General features: G+C 38.8%; 1 protein-coding gene across 3 annotated transcripts in view; it reads right to left on the reverse strand.

The window, feature by feature from the left end:
- Positions 1–15,854, reverse strand: part of LOC115225054 — a 440,194-nt gene that overhangs the window by 373,308 nt on the left and 51,032 nt on the right. For all 3 annotated transcript variants that reach the window (XM_036514746.1, XM_036514743.1, XM_029795979.2), the window contains exon 5: positions 12,616–12,774. In XM_036514746.1, coding sequence (XP_036370639.1) covers positions 12,616–12,774 — 159 coding nt within the window. The remainder of the gene's footprint in view (positions 1–12,615; positions 12,775–15,854) is intronic.

Here is a 15,854-nt window from a genome sequence, read left to right on the forward strand (position 1 = left end):
CTTTGATTTAAGATATTGCTGAGGACCTTTTCTTCAATCAACTGGATTTGAGTATTCAGTGTAGGATGGAAAATGTAGTGAAGTGTAAACCAGTTTCCACAGTTGAGTGGTTGAACAGCTGTCGTGGATGTTACAAATTAGCAAATCACTCATCAGTTTTGTGTGTGTGTGTGTGTGTGTGTGTGTGTGTGTGTGTGAGTGTGTGTGCATGTGTTTGTGTGTGCTTGTGTGAGTATCTATGTACATATATGTGTGTGTGCAGATACATATAGTGAGGCATTTACCTTCTGGAAGGTCTTACTATGATAATTATATTACCTGGCAACCACTACAGAAAAGCAACAGCATAGCAGCTGGGGATTTTTGCTTTGCGAGTTACTCAGTGACCCTGACACCATATAAAAAACACATGTGCTGGTACCATGTAAAAAGCATCTGTGCTGGTGTCACACAAAAGCATTTCTGCCAGTGTCATATAAACCGCATCTGTGCTGGTGCCACATAAAAGGCACCCAGTACAGTCTGTAAAGTGGTTGGCATTAGGAAGGTTGCCCAGCCATAGAAACTAAATCAAAACAGACGGCTGTAAGTTGGTGCAGCTTTGTAGCTTGCCAGCCCTAACCAAACCATCTAACCCATACCAGCACAGACAACCGACGTTAATGATGATGATGATGATGTGTGTGTGTGTGTGTGTGCGTGTGTGTGTGCAGGAAAGGTAATACCATGGACTTTTTCAAAGCCAACCTTGAAACTGTGAGAGAAATGACAGAAGCCTCAGATCAGCGACTGGGTCTGAATGCTTGTAAGCAAAAGCCTACAAGAACCAAGTGGCAGTGTTGAACCAGACAATTAAATGTACCACACAAGAAAGGAAAGGTCCATCCCACTGATGGTCTTCTATGTGATTTCTGCTAACCAGATTTCACTCACAAGTCTTTAATCATCTCAGAGCTAGGGTAAAAAAACATTTGCCAAAAGTGTTGCTACTCTGTAATAGGATCAAACCTAAAACAACAGCATCATAAACCAATCTTCTTAACCACAGAGCCACATTTTCTTCACCTATACTTATGTAAATTAAAACAATAATAATTAAATTAAGTTTATTCTTTAATCAGTTTGATCAGCTTTGTCATTTCTTGTTTATATTCAGCATAAATTTCTTTTATCTCTTTCAGAACGTCTGTATTATAATTGACCTACATTTGTTTCCTTGCTAATCTTAAACTATATCCTGCTATTATTTATAGCTGTCTGCCTAGAGTGAGATTGATCTATTGAAACAGATATTCAAGCTAATAATATCTATGAAGAAGCTCCTAAAGATTTTAAATATTCATACATCAGCCTTCACTTTTCAAATGATGGTGGAAATACCATTCATACAAACCAGTTCATCCTGTACATCAAGAAGAGGATTCAGCCAGAACATAGGCCAAGGAAGGGCTTCTAATATCTGACAGGCTCTTCTCTCAGAGAAAAAAATACAGCTCCATTGAACATAAAGAGAACATCCCACTCTTGGTGGATGGAAACAAGGCCAAAGAAACAGTCATTTTGCCTTCCAAAATTTGTCTCGGAGGCCTTGATACCAAGTAACCTACACTCAATATCATAAATCCCAGTTGATATTTAAAATTTGAGAAATCTATTTACATTCAGCGACACTAAACATCTGGTTGAACATTTAATATGTAGCGTACACTCAGAGAAATTTGTTTCCCCTTTATTGTATATATTGGTTATATGCTGTATTTTGGTGCAACAGAGTAAGAGGCAAATTGTGGCAATACCAACCAATCAGAATAGTGGACACAACAAGGTCCAAATAGCAGCCAAAAGTTGGCTGTTATCTGCTACATCCGTATGTACATATATATGTTTTAGGTTTGATCCCATTACAGAGTAGCAACATCTTTGGCAAATGTTTTTTTTTTACCCTAGCTCTGAGATGATCAAAGACTTGTGAGTGAAATCTGATAAGCAGAATCCACATGGAAGACCTAATGGTACTTAATTTATCATCCTTTCGGGATCAATAAATTAAGTACCATTTGCATACTGAGGTTGATCAAATTGACTGGCCCCCTCCTTCAAAATTTCGGATCTTATGCCTTGAGTAGAAAAGAATATTTAGGGTATGGACAACAGAATACAAGCAATCAACTCTGAATATATCAGTGAATAGTAACAAAGATATCTTTTCATTTACATGATACATGTGGTAATTCTGCTGCTTTATGTCATTAAATATATTTGTAGCGTACACTCAGTGAAATTTTCAAAAAACAAAAATTTTCAAAATGTTTTCATCATGCTTGACACAATCAAGGAGATCTTGTGCAACTGAGAATTGAGTGTCTTTTTAGTCAGCTGAAAGTAGTTTTGACACAAACTTGGCAGACATGCATCTCATACCCAAATCTTCAGTGCTAATGGACTAAACTGAATCATAACAAATCTGCACATACTTTGATAACACAGGGATGGTGATTCAACAATTTCCCCTCACAGCTGCATACACATCTGCAATGTCTTTCTCAGCTCTGATGGTTGTGGGTCTCCCAGAATGTTCCTCAATATCGACATTTTTTCAACTATCTTGGAAACATCTGAACCACTCGAACACCAGTGTGTGGCTCATTCACTCTTTTCCATACACTTTCTGCAACTTTTAAGTAGGTTTTCAAGCAGGTATCGTCATAACAACTTTCTCTGTCATGGTCAATGTGACAATCATATGCTACACACCTTCCTCCAAGCACTGCAGTAAATAACGGAAGTAAGCTAGAATGTTAAAACTTAGTGCTAGACATAAAGACTATCATTTGTGCTGATTCTATCAGTCATTTTTACATTGGGCCTCATTGAGGCGAAGTAGCTGAGTTCCTTTCAAGTGTTGGACCTCACTGAGGCAAAGTGGCAAAGTTCCTTCCGAGTGTTGGGCCTCATGGAGGCAAAGTGGCATTAGGTCATGCTTTTGAAGAAGACCCATCAAGCGGAGCAAAATTGCAGTCATGGCAGATACCAGTGTCACACAAATGGCACCCATACTGGTGGAACATAAAAGCACCCATTACACTCTCAGAGTGGTTGGCGTTAGGAAGGGCATCCAGCCATAGAAAACCATGCCAAATCAGACTGGAGCCTGGCACAACCTTTTAGCGTGCCAGCCCAGTTAAACCGTCCAGCCCATGCCAGCATGGACAACGGACGTTAAATGATGATGATGATGATGTTTATAAGAAGGCCAAAGGGAACAGCGGCCAAAACACTGTGGCTATCACAACCAAGTTCAGGACACTAGTCTGATTCTAACAGTGTTTAATGATCTCATCTCAGAAAGGACTATTACAAGGGAGAGTGGAAGTAACTAGAAAAAAGCTAAGATGGTAGTGCTGAGGTGCCAGAGCAAACCCACAAGGAATAAAAGAGGTTACAGATAATACATCAGGAAGGGTGTCCAACCATATAAACCATGCCAAAGTAGACACTGGAGTACAATACAGTCTTTGACTCATTGGATCCTCATCCAACTGTCCAACCCATACCAGCATAGAGCATGGTCATTAAATGATGATGATGGTGATGTATGTATATGTACACATCTGTGTTTGTCTCCCACCACCACTTGACAATTGGTGCTGGTTTGTTTATGTCTTTGTAACTTAGCATTGACTGACTAATCATATAATGGCTAATTCTCATTATTACAAGGGAGAGTAAGGCGGCGAGATGGCAGAATCATTAGCACATTGGATGGAATGCTTAGCAGCATATTGTCCAGCTTTATGTTCTGAGTTCAAATTCCACTGAGGTCGACTTTGCCTTTCATCCTTTCGGGTTCAATAAATTGAGTACCAGTGAAACACTGGGTGTCAATGTCATTGATTGGTCCCCTCTCCCCAAATTTCAGGCCTTGTGCCTTTCATAGAAAGGACTATTACAAGAAAGAGTGGAAGTAACTAGGATAAAGCTAAGATGGTACTGCTGGGGTGCAAGAGCAAACCCACAAGGAATAAAAGAGGATACAGATAATACATTTAATTATATAATAAAATTATATGTTTCTTTCCCATTTTAACTAAAGAGTTTTATTGCAACAGAGTAATTCTTAAATTAATAGAATGTCTACTATCTATTTCTTTACTACCCACAAGGGGCTAAACACAGAGGGGACAAACAAGGACAGACAAACGGATTAAGTCGATTGTATCGACCCCAGTGCGTAACTGGTTCTTAATTTATCGACCCCGAAAGGATGAAAGGCAAAGTCGACCTCGGCGGAATTTGAACTCAGAATGTAATGGTAGACGAAATATCGCTAAACATTTCGCCCGGTGTGCTAACGTTTCTACCAGCTCGCCACCTTCTGTAGTAGAATGTCTACTATCAATTACATTAACCCATTCATGCCGATCGTCTGTTTAATCTGACACTTCATTTATATTTTATAAAACAAATACTTGATACAAATTGTGATTTGTGGATGATCTGTATTAAAGAATTAAGCATGTTCTTAATGTGTATGCAGTCTGTATCAAACGAATTTCAATGAAATTTATTTCAGTTGTTATTTAGGTCAAAATAATAGTATCTGTGAAATTTCAGCAATTTCATTTACTAGAAAAATTTCAGCATGAATGGGTTAATATATTAGCAGTTAATTCAAGATATTTTGCTTCTCCTGTCACAAACATTTTTGAGAGGATAACATAGATCAGCTTCAGAAGAAATGAAAACAGTTATTATGTTTTACAGTCCCTGTAGTTATTTCTTTAACTATTACTATAACCACACCTTGACCTATACTTTCTTCTTCTATGCTAAGCGATACTCTACATTTATAAACATCCACATAGAGTTATATTGATTTATTGTAACATTCTTTTGTTCAGTTTAAAAATATCAAGAAGCTACAAAAGGTCTTTAACTTTTCTGAAGCAGAAACAGACTCAGACACTGATGAATGGTGGTGGAAAGGATGAGACCAACTCAACATTTAACTTTAGGAGTCACTACTTTAGCTAGCTAACTAGGAGGTGGGGAGGATGTCAACAGGTTCGCACAAACCTACCAATCATCTCCATACAAATATAATTCTTATCCAACATTAATCTTAATTTTCTGTTTTTCACAAATTAATAATTCAAATTAATAATTGAGAATCTTTCACACTTCCCAGCTGAAATCCTTGCAATACCTATGGGAGCAATATTTGCATATCTAATGATACTCCACCATATTCTGTTGAAACATTAAGCTTTAAACTAACAATAACAGTTTGAATACAATGCATGATTATCAACATCATAATGAAATTATCGTCATAATTATTCTACCCTCCCAGAAGAATGAAACAGCAAAACAAATTGTTCGATAAAAAAAATATCGAAGATGGTTAAAAAATTTTTTAATGGGCAAGTGTCTTTTATTATAGCCTCAGGCTGACCAAAGCCTTGTGAGCGGATTTGGTAGATGGAAACTGAAAAAAGCCCGTCGTATATATGTATATATATGTATGTGTCTGTATATGTTTGTGTGTTTGTTTTTGTCCCCTCACCATCGCTTGACAACCAATGGTGGTGTGTTTACGTCCCCGTAACTTAGCAGTTTGGCAAAAGAAACCGATAGAATAAGTACTAGGCTTACAAAGAATAAGTCCTAGGGTCGATTTGCTCAACAAAAGGCAGTGTTCCAGCATGGCCACAGTCAAATGACTGAAACAAGTAAAAGAGTAAAAGAGTATGTCCAACACTATGGCAAAGAATACCAACCACTCCACAAAGTATATATATTTATATATCACCACCATCATCGTTATTTAATGTCTGTTTCCATGCTGGCATGGGTTAGGCAGTTTGACCAGAGCTGGCAAGCTGTGTGGGCTGCATGGTTTCTATGGCTGAATGCCCTTCCTAATACCAACCACTTTACAGAGTGTGTTCGGTGCTTTTACATGGCACTGTATGGACACTTTTATATGATACCACACAGGTGCTTTTATGTGTGGCACTGCCATGAGCACTTTTTACCACCTGAAAGATCAGTCTTAACAGTTTTGATGCTGAGTGCAGGTCTTCTTGCATGCAACAAAGCACCAGGTATCTCAGTGCTTTGTCATCTCACTTAAAAGGTTCACCTTCTTGAGGTCATTCTTCAGTACATTATCAAATATATATATATATATTAAGTCATCCCATAAATAATGCGGTTTTTTTTAATTGCATGAACTAAAAGTCAGAGGGGGACAGGATAAGCTACCTGCATCAACTTGCTATAAAAGCAGGTAGTAATTTTACTTTGTACCTATTCTTAGTGAAAGTTTTGAAATGTGCAGTTCGGTTTTAACTGTTATTTTTTCATGCTATAATGGAAGTGACAAAGGAACATATTTGGCATATTTTGCTGTATGAGTTCAATAGGCAACAACACAATGGAAAGTGCGAGGAAAATTAATGCAGTATATGGGGATCAGACAATAAGCATAAGCCAGAGTCAACAGTGGTTCCAGAAATTCCGAGCCAGAAACTACAGCCTAGAAGACAAGCCTTGTCCCGGTAGATCTCAATGAAGATGTCCAGCAAACCCTGGTAGAACAAAATCCCATCGTAACTGTTGAGGAACTAGCAGACAAGCTTGGATTTGATCATTCAACCATTCATCAACACCTGTGTGCCATCGGAAAAGTCAGCAAATTGGGTTAATGGGTTCCTCTTCTTTGCTACCATGTCTCATGAATGAACCTTTTTTGGACCAAGTAGTGACTGATGATGAGAAATGGGTTCTCTATAAAAAAAAGTCAAGTGCCAAAGACAGTGGGTCAGGAAAGGAGCAACAGCGACACTCCAGACTAAAGGTCTTCACCCACATAAGGTGTTGTTATCTGTTTGGTGGGATATGAAAAGTTTAGTCCACTTTGAACTTTTAAACCCAAACCAAATGATAACAAAGGAGATCCAATGCAAGTAGCTTGAACAGCTTAAGTCAGTGTTAGAAGGAAAACAACCATCTTTGGTTTCAAGACAAAGATGCTCTTCCATCAGGATAATGTTCAGCCACAAACAACGAGCATGACATTCCAAAGGCTGGAGCAGTTCGAATGGAAAACGATGCCCCGCCCTTCATACTCTCCAGACATTGCCCCATCTGATTATCATTTATTCTGCAGTCTTCAAAATCATTTGGATGGAAAAAATATGAATTCTGTAGATGAGGTCAGAACACTACTAGAAGAGTATTTTTCATCACGGACAAGTGAATTTTGAAAGCAAGGCTTTGCAAGTTTACCAAATAGATGGAAGAGCATTGTAGAAAATGAGGGAGAGGATATTTTAGATTTAAAAAAAAAAAGAACTTTTTTAATCTTAATTTTCAAAAATAAAAGAAGTATTTTGACAACCCTATTATACTTTCTTTGTGTTTTCTTGACCCTAACTCTTTTGCTTGATTTTCAGAAAAAAAAACACATCATTTATGGGATGACACAATATATATATGCTAATAACAAACAGTGGAATGAGTGTTCAACATAGCATTGGTGATGTAGCATGCTTGAACAATTGTAGCAGCTGAATTTAACTATAATGTGGACATGAACATCATCATGTTTTTGCACTTGTGAAGAATAAGTCAGAAAGAGATTCTTAAGAAGTTCAATCACAGCATTTTAGTTTCATTAATATATTTTATATTTGCTGAACTAGCTTTTGGAATAGGAATTCTGCACATTATTTACATTGGATGGATATGTGTCCTCATCTAGTTTGTTGTTACCAAGACATTTTGGCTGGTTTACTCCCCAGCTTTCATCAGATGTCCTGGTAGAATTTTGAACCCAACTCTGGGTTCTTATTCCTAAGGTATTTTTTTGCTGATGTTATTATTATCGTTATTATTATTATTATTATTATTATTATTATTATTATTATTATTATTATTATTATCATTATTATTATTATTATTATTATTATTATCATTATCATTATTATTATTATCATTATCATTATTTTCTCTTTTTCTTGTTTCAGTCATTTGACTGCGGCCATGCTGGAGCACCACCTTTAGTCGAGCAAATCGACCCCGGGACTTATTCTTTGTAAGCCCAGTACTTATTCTATCGGTCTCTTTTGCCGAACCGCTAAGTGACGGGGACGTAAACACACCAGCATTTGTTGTCAAGCAATGCTAGGGGGACAAACACAGACACACAAACACACACACATATATATACATATATACGACAGGCTTCTTTCAGTTTCTGTCTACCAAATCCACTCACAAGGCATTGGTCGGCCCTGGGCTATAGCAGAAGACACTTGCCCAAGATGCCACGCAGTGGGACTGAACCCGGAACCATGTGGTTGGTTAGCAAGCTACTTACCACACAGCCATTCCTATTATTATTATTTATTCAAGACATTTCCTGGAATTGAACTCACAATCTTGGGTTTAGTAGTCCACAGGTATATAGTGTAATGGTTATGAGTGTGGGCTACTACCCCAAGATTGCGAGTTCAATTACAGACAATGCCTTGAATAAATAATAATAACAATATCAGCAAAAAATATTCTACAAAGACACCTGATGAAGGCTGGAGAGCATATCAGCCAAAACGTTGTGGTAACAACAAACAAGATGAGAACATATATTAATCTAATGTAAATAATGTAAATAATGTACAAAATTCCACATCTCTAAAATATAGAACAGGAGTTTTTACAACAGATTTTTTTTTGTATTTGGATTTTATTTGGTATATCACTGTAATATTTGAATTTTTACATAGTGTATCCCAGTTTTAGGATAGCTACCTATGATCCCTGCATGTCGAATGAGGTGGGTGCATAAGAGTGCGTGTGTGTATTGCATCATCATCATCATCGTTGGTGATGATGATGATGGTTGTGGTGACGGTGGTGGTGATGATGATGATGACAATGGTGGTGGTGGTCGTCGTCGTTATCGTTTTCATTGTCATCATCGTCATTGTTGTTGTCAGTCATCTTCATGGCAGCAGTGGCAGTTGTGGTGGTGACAGCAATGCTGATAGTTGTGGCAGCAGCAGCAGCAGCGGCGGTGGTGGTGGTGGTGGTGGTGTTGGTGGTGTTGGCGGTGGCAGCAGCAGTGGCAGCGGTGATAACGGTGGTGGCCATGATGGCAGTGATGGAGGCGGTGATGACGATGATGATAATGCTGATAATGATACTGCAATGTTCAATAACATATCATTTGACCACTAATGTACATATGATTATAAAAACAAGGTTTTCCAATCTCTAAAAATCTCAAATCAATTAGGAATAAATACAATTAAATAATCAATATCAGATATTGTCCGAGGCCTATATTTAAACAGGTAAATCACAGTCAACTGAATAACAGCAGCCAATATATTACTAATAACTATTTTACCAACCGCACTAATGATGTAATCAAACTCAGCTGGTTTTAATTTCAGAACATAGAGTAGTGGAATGAAATATTGGAAAGCATTTAGGTTGTTACTTATGACCATCCCTGTCAAAAATCTGCTAAACTGGATAATCTTAACCCTTTCATTATCAACCCAGCTGAAATTGGCTCTGCCTCTGTAGTACAAATGTCTTGTTTTCATAAGTTTTGAATTAAAATCTTCCATCAAACCTTAGTCTCAATTTATGTTCCTAACACTAGCTGAATGATAAATGTGTTATTTTACTAAATTCTTTGCTATATTTAAAATAACTGAAAGAAGCACAGGGCATCTCAAAATAAATACAGTAATGAAAGGGTTAAAGAGTTGACATTAACCTTTTCATTACCAACCTGGCTGAAATTGGCTCTGCCTCTGTAGTACAAATGTCTTGTTTTCATAAGTTTTGAATTAAAATCTTCCATCAAACCTTAGTCACAATGATAAACTAAGTTAATTTACTAAATTCTTTGTCATATTTAAAATAACTGAAAGAAACACAGACCATCTTAAAATAAATACAGTAACAAAAGGGTTAAATTACCTCAATTCTAAAATTGATTCATCATTGTGGCTGATACCAGTGCCACCTGATTGGCACATAAAAAGTACCATTCGAGTGTGGCCAATGCCAGTGCTGGCACAGAAAAAGCACCATTCGAGCATGGTCGATGCCAGTGCCACCTGAATGACTCCTGTGCTGGTGACATGTAAAAAGCTCCATTTGAGTCTGGTTGATGCCAAAGCTGCCTGACTGGATCTTGTGCTGGTGGCATGTAAAAAAGCACTATTTGAGTGTGGCTGATGTTAGTGCTAGTGGCACATAAAAAGCACTATTTGAGTGTGGTCAATGCCAGTGTTCCCTACTGGCTCCCGCGCTGGTGACATGTAAAAAGTACCATTCGAGCATGACTGATACCAGTGTCACCTGACTGACTCCCATACTGGTGGCACGTAAAAGGCACTATTCGAGTATGGTCGATGCCAGTGCCACCTGACTGGTTCCCATGCCAGTGGCATGTAAAAAGCATCCACTATACTCTTGGAGTGTTTGGCATTAGGAAGGGCATCCAGCTGTAGAAACCTTGCCAGATCAGATTGGAGCCTGGTGCAGCCTCCTGGCTTGCCAGTCCCCAGTCAAACCATCCAACCCATGCCACCATGGAAAATAGACATAAACAATGATGATGATGATGATGAAAATAATCTAAAATATAAATACAGGCATGGCTGCGTGGATAAGAAGCTTTCTTTGCAACCATGTGGTTTCAGATTCAGTCCTACTGTGCAGCACACCTTGGGCAAGTGTCTTCTTTTATTGCCAAAGCAAATGATACCTTGTCAGTGAATTTGGTAGATGGAAACTGTGAGGAAACCTGTCATATATGTGTGGGAGGGTGTTGACTTGTTTATCTTGCCATAGCTTAGTGGTTTCGTCAGAAAGAATGGTGGAATAAATACCAGGCTTAAAAGCACATTAATTTGTTTGGCTTATTTTGACTTACAAAATTAGACAGTTTATTCAACTACACCATCCAGAGTATTGCCCCAGCATGACCACAGTCCAATGGCTGAAACAAGTAAATGATTGAAAGATGGAAAAAAACCCCAAAAATCTGAGGAAAGAAATTTTTTCCGCTTAAAAAGACCCGGCAAGCCAAGTGAGACCGTAACCATGGCCTATGCCAGTGCAGCATAACCAGCCCATTTAAGAGCACCCTTCAATCATTGGGCAATAAACTGCACTTGCGAAGACCTGTTGAGGCAAGTGTAGTTGTTGACATGGCCAATGACAGCACTGCCTGAATTGCACCCGTGCCAGTGACATGTAAAAAGCCCCATTCAAACGTGGCCGATGCTAGTACCACCTGACTGGCTCTCATGCTGGTGGCATGTAAAAAGTACCTACTACACTCTCAGAGTGGTTGGCATTAAGAAGGGCATCCAGCTGTAGAAACTTTGCCAAATCAGATTGAAGCCTGGTGCAGCCTTCTGGCTTGCCAGCCCTCAGTCAACCCATCCAACCAATGCCAGCATAGAAAGCGGACGTTAAATGACTATGATGATGATGATGAAGATCTTTTAAGGGATTAAAATTTTTTTAAGATATCAAAAAATTAGATGACAAAACCAGAGGAAAAAAAGACACAAGGAAAAGAATGTCAGTGAAAAGGTTGTTGAATGTGCGATGAAAGAACTCTGACAAATAAACTAATAACCATCATCATCATCATCGTCGTTTAACGTCCGTTTTCCATGCTGGCATGGGTTGGACAGTTTGACTGGGGACTGGCAAGCCAGGAGGCCACACCAAGCTCCAATCTGATCTGGCAATGTTTCTACAGCTGGATGCCCTTCCTAACGCCAACCACTCCAAGAGTGTACTGGGGATTTTTATGTGCCACCGGCACAGGAGCCATTTAGGCGGCACAGGCATTGGCTACATTCAGATGGTGCTCTTTTACATGCTACCAGCACAGGAGCCAGTCGGCGTGGAACAGGGAGCTGGCATCGACCATATTCAGATGGTGCTTTTTATGTTCCACCAGCATGGGAGCCAGTCACGCGACACTGGCAACAACCCATGCATGAATGTTGCCACCAGCACAGGAGCCAGTCAGGTGGCACTGACATCGGCCACAAATACAATATCCATTTGATTATGATTTGATTTTTGATTTTGATTTTGATTTTACTAATAATATTGATTTCAAATTTTAACAAATTTTCATGGGGGGAGATGAGTCAATTACTTCGACCCCAGTGATCAACTGGTACTTATTATTTTCAACTGCGAAAGGATGAAAGGCAAAGCTGACCTTGGTGGAGCAAAACACAATCGTCCAGCATTCTGGATTCTGTCAAGCCATCCAACCCATACCAGCATGGAAGATTGACATTAAAAGATGATGATGATGACGATGATGATAATGATGATGATTATGATGATGAGGCGGAGGGTCGTGGTGGAGGTGTTGTTGGTGGTGGTGATGGAGATGGTAGTGGTGATGATGTTGATGACAATATGATGATAATGATTATGATGATGATGTTCATAATGGTGGTGGTGGTGGTGATAACAATCATGATGGTGATGATGATCATGGTGGAATTGATGATGTTTCTAACTACTGTTGTCTGATGTAAAATGCTTTACCTTTTGTTTTTCTTTTTTCCTTTAGGAAGAATCCAGATATCTTCAAGATTCATTTGGTTCCGAAAATGTTTATTGTCCGAAGGTGAGCATACACGACTTTCCACCATACATAGATTTATCACAGTATTTTCCTTTTTGTGACATTTAATAGCATTAACACTGAAAAAAATAGAAAAATATAAATTAGGCAATGAACACAAAAAGAAGGCAACACAAGATGGTCAAGCTTTAACAAATGTTGTATTAGTTTAATACTTAAAGAAAAGGGAAAGAGACTTCATGTTTCAGACACTAATCTTTCACCAGAGAAAATAAAGAAGAGAAAAATTATTTAAAAGGAAATTATAATTTAACAAATGAAATTTAGGGGAATTACATTACGGCATGGCTGTGTGGTAAAAAGCTCACTTCCCAACCACATGGTTCCAAGTTCAGTCTCACTGCATGGTACCTTAGGCAAGTACTTCTACTATAGCCTCAGAGCAACCAAACTTGTGAGTGGATTTGGTAGATGGAAAATAAAAGAAGCTTGTCAATGATGTGTGTGTGTGTGTGTGTGTGTGTGTCCTTGTTTCTGTGTTTGTCCCCCATCATTCTTTGACAACTGCAGTTGGTGTGATTTTGTCCTTGTAACTTAGCAGTTTGCCAAACAGGACCAATAGAATAAGTACCATTCATAAAAATAAATAAGTACTGGGGTCAATTCATTCAACTAAAACAAATTCTGATGACTGAAACAAGATAAAGGATCAAACATGGTTTAAAACAAATAATGAAATCAAGGCAAATCAACCAAGTGAAGCCCCATCCATGGAAGGACATTAATACCTGGTACAGGCACGGCTGTACCAGGTATTAATGTTACAAAGTTTGCTTCCCAATCACCATGGATCTTCTGCTATAGCCCCAAACTGACCAAAACCTTCTGAATGGATTTGGTAAATGAAAATTGAAAGAAGCTCATTGTGTCCATGTGTGCATGTGTGCCTGTATGCATGTTGAGGTGCATGGCAAAGTGGTTGGGATGTTGTACTCACAACCAAGAGATCTTGGTTTCAATTCCTGGCTTGGGTGGTCTGTTGACACCTGACATGTGTCAAGTACACCATGCACCTGTTCAGGCAACATCGATTTGATGGAGGGAGTGAGCTCATGTACAGCACATACATTTGATCACTATAAACAAATCATTTGTGCTTTGATTAGATATTTCACCATATATATATGTGTATATACATCAAAATTATCATAATCATCATTTAACGTCCGTTGTCCATGCTAGCATGGGTCAGACGGCTTGACCAGGGCTGGTAAGCTGAGGAGTTGCACCAAACTTCAGTCTGATTTGGCATGGTTTCTATGGCTGGATACCCTTCCACTCTGAGACTGTAAGGGGTGATTTAATGTGCCACCAGCATGGGTGCCAGTTGCGTGACACCAGTATCTGACACAACTACAATTTCACTCAGCTTGATGGGTCTTCTTCTCGAGCATGGTATATGTATGTCTACATATATACATGTGTGTGCGTGTGTGTATGTGTGTGTGTGTGAGAGAGAGTGTGATGTGTGTGTGTAGAAGAGTGTAGGCTTGAAATGTAAAAGACTTTTTCATTTTCCCAAACATCAAACTATTACACCTGCTTGTTATTCATACACCCGTCTTCATCTTTTGTATTTCTGTAAATTTCAACTACACATATACACACACACGCATACACACACACACACACACGCATACACACACATACATACACACACACACATATATATATATATATATGTATACATACATATAAGAAGAATGACCACTAGGTGGATTCCTAATATGCTAAAGGTCTGACCACTAAGAAAAATTGTTCTCAAGAAATTTCAGTAAACACCAGAACAAAAAGTGAGCAAGACAAATGAAAAGATACAAAATATAGTGATTAGTCACATACCATATGGTGGCTACTTTTAGCATTTAAGGAATCCACCTAGTGGTCATTCCCCTTATATATATGTAATATAACGTTCTGAATCTTCAGATATTTTTCAATATGCCAGGCCACTGGTTTAAATTGATATTAATTTAATTAATATCAATTTTTATCTTTATTATTTAAATTCATACACACACACACACACATGTAGGGAGATTTCATGAAAAAAACAAAAGACGAAGACAGGTGGTGTACAAAACAAACAGATGTATTAGTATAATGTTCAGAAATAGAAAAGTCTTTTATACGTTTCGAGCCTACGCTCTTCTAAAGAAAGGGACTCAGAAAAAAACAAGGAGAGAAAAGAATGTGTGTAGTGACTACTAATCTATCTATATATATAGGACAGGCAATAACAGAGGAATGCAAGACAGGATGCCCCTGGGAGCTCCTCTATGCTGACGACCTTGCTCTAGTTGCTGAGTCACTATCAGAACTAGAAGAGAAGTTTCAAGTGTGGAAACAAGGATTAGAATCAAAGGGCCTTAGAGTCAGCCTAGCTAAAACCAAAGTCCAACTAAGTAGGAAGGCAGGCAAACCACAAATCCTTTCAGGTAGATGACCCTGCTTGATCTGTAGAAAAGGCGTAGGTAGAAACTCTATAAGATGTACTCAGTGTATGCTATGGACACATGAGAGGTGAAGCAATATTAAAGGAAGGCTAGCTGGGAAGATAGTTTTTGCATGTGGCAGATGCTCAGCAGCAATAAACACTGAAATGTGCAGAGAACAACTTCTGCCACATTCCAAGGAGAAAAACTAGAAGTAGTTGATAGCTTCCATTACCTAGGTGACCAAGTCAGTAGCAGGGGAGGGTACGCTGAAAGTGTAGCTGCTAGAATAAGAGTAGCCTGGACAAAGTTCAGAGAGATCTTACCTCTGCTGGTGACAAAGGGCCTCTCATTCAGAGTAAAATGTAGATTGTATGACACATGGGTACAAACAGCCATGCTACATGGCAGTGAAACATGGGTCGTGACTGCTGAGGACATGTGTAAGCTCGCAAGGAATGAAGCCAGTATGCTCCAATGGATGTGTAATGTCAGTGTACATACTCGACAGAGTGTAAGTACCTTGAGGGAAAAGTTGGACCTAAGAAGCATCAGATGTGGTGTGCAAGAGAGACGACTGTGCTGGTATGGTCATGTGACAAGAATAGATGAGGATAGCCGTATGAAAAGTGCCAAACCCTAGTGGTTGAGGGAACCTGTGGAAGAGGTAGACCCAGAAAGACTTAGGATGAGGTGGTGCGCCA

Source organism: Octopus sinensis, linkage group LG2 (assembly GCF_006345805.1).
Source record: "Octopus sinensis linkage group LG2, ASM634580v1, whole genome shotgun sequence".
Taxonomy (NCBI): domain Eukaryota; kingdom Metazoa; phylum Mollusca; class Cephalopoda; order Octopoda; family Octopodidae; genus Octopus; species Octopus sinensis.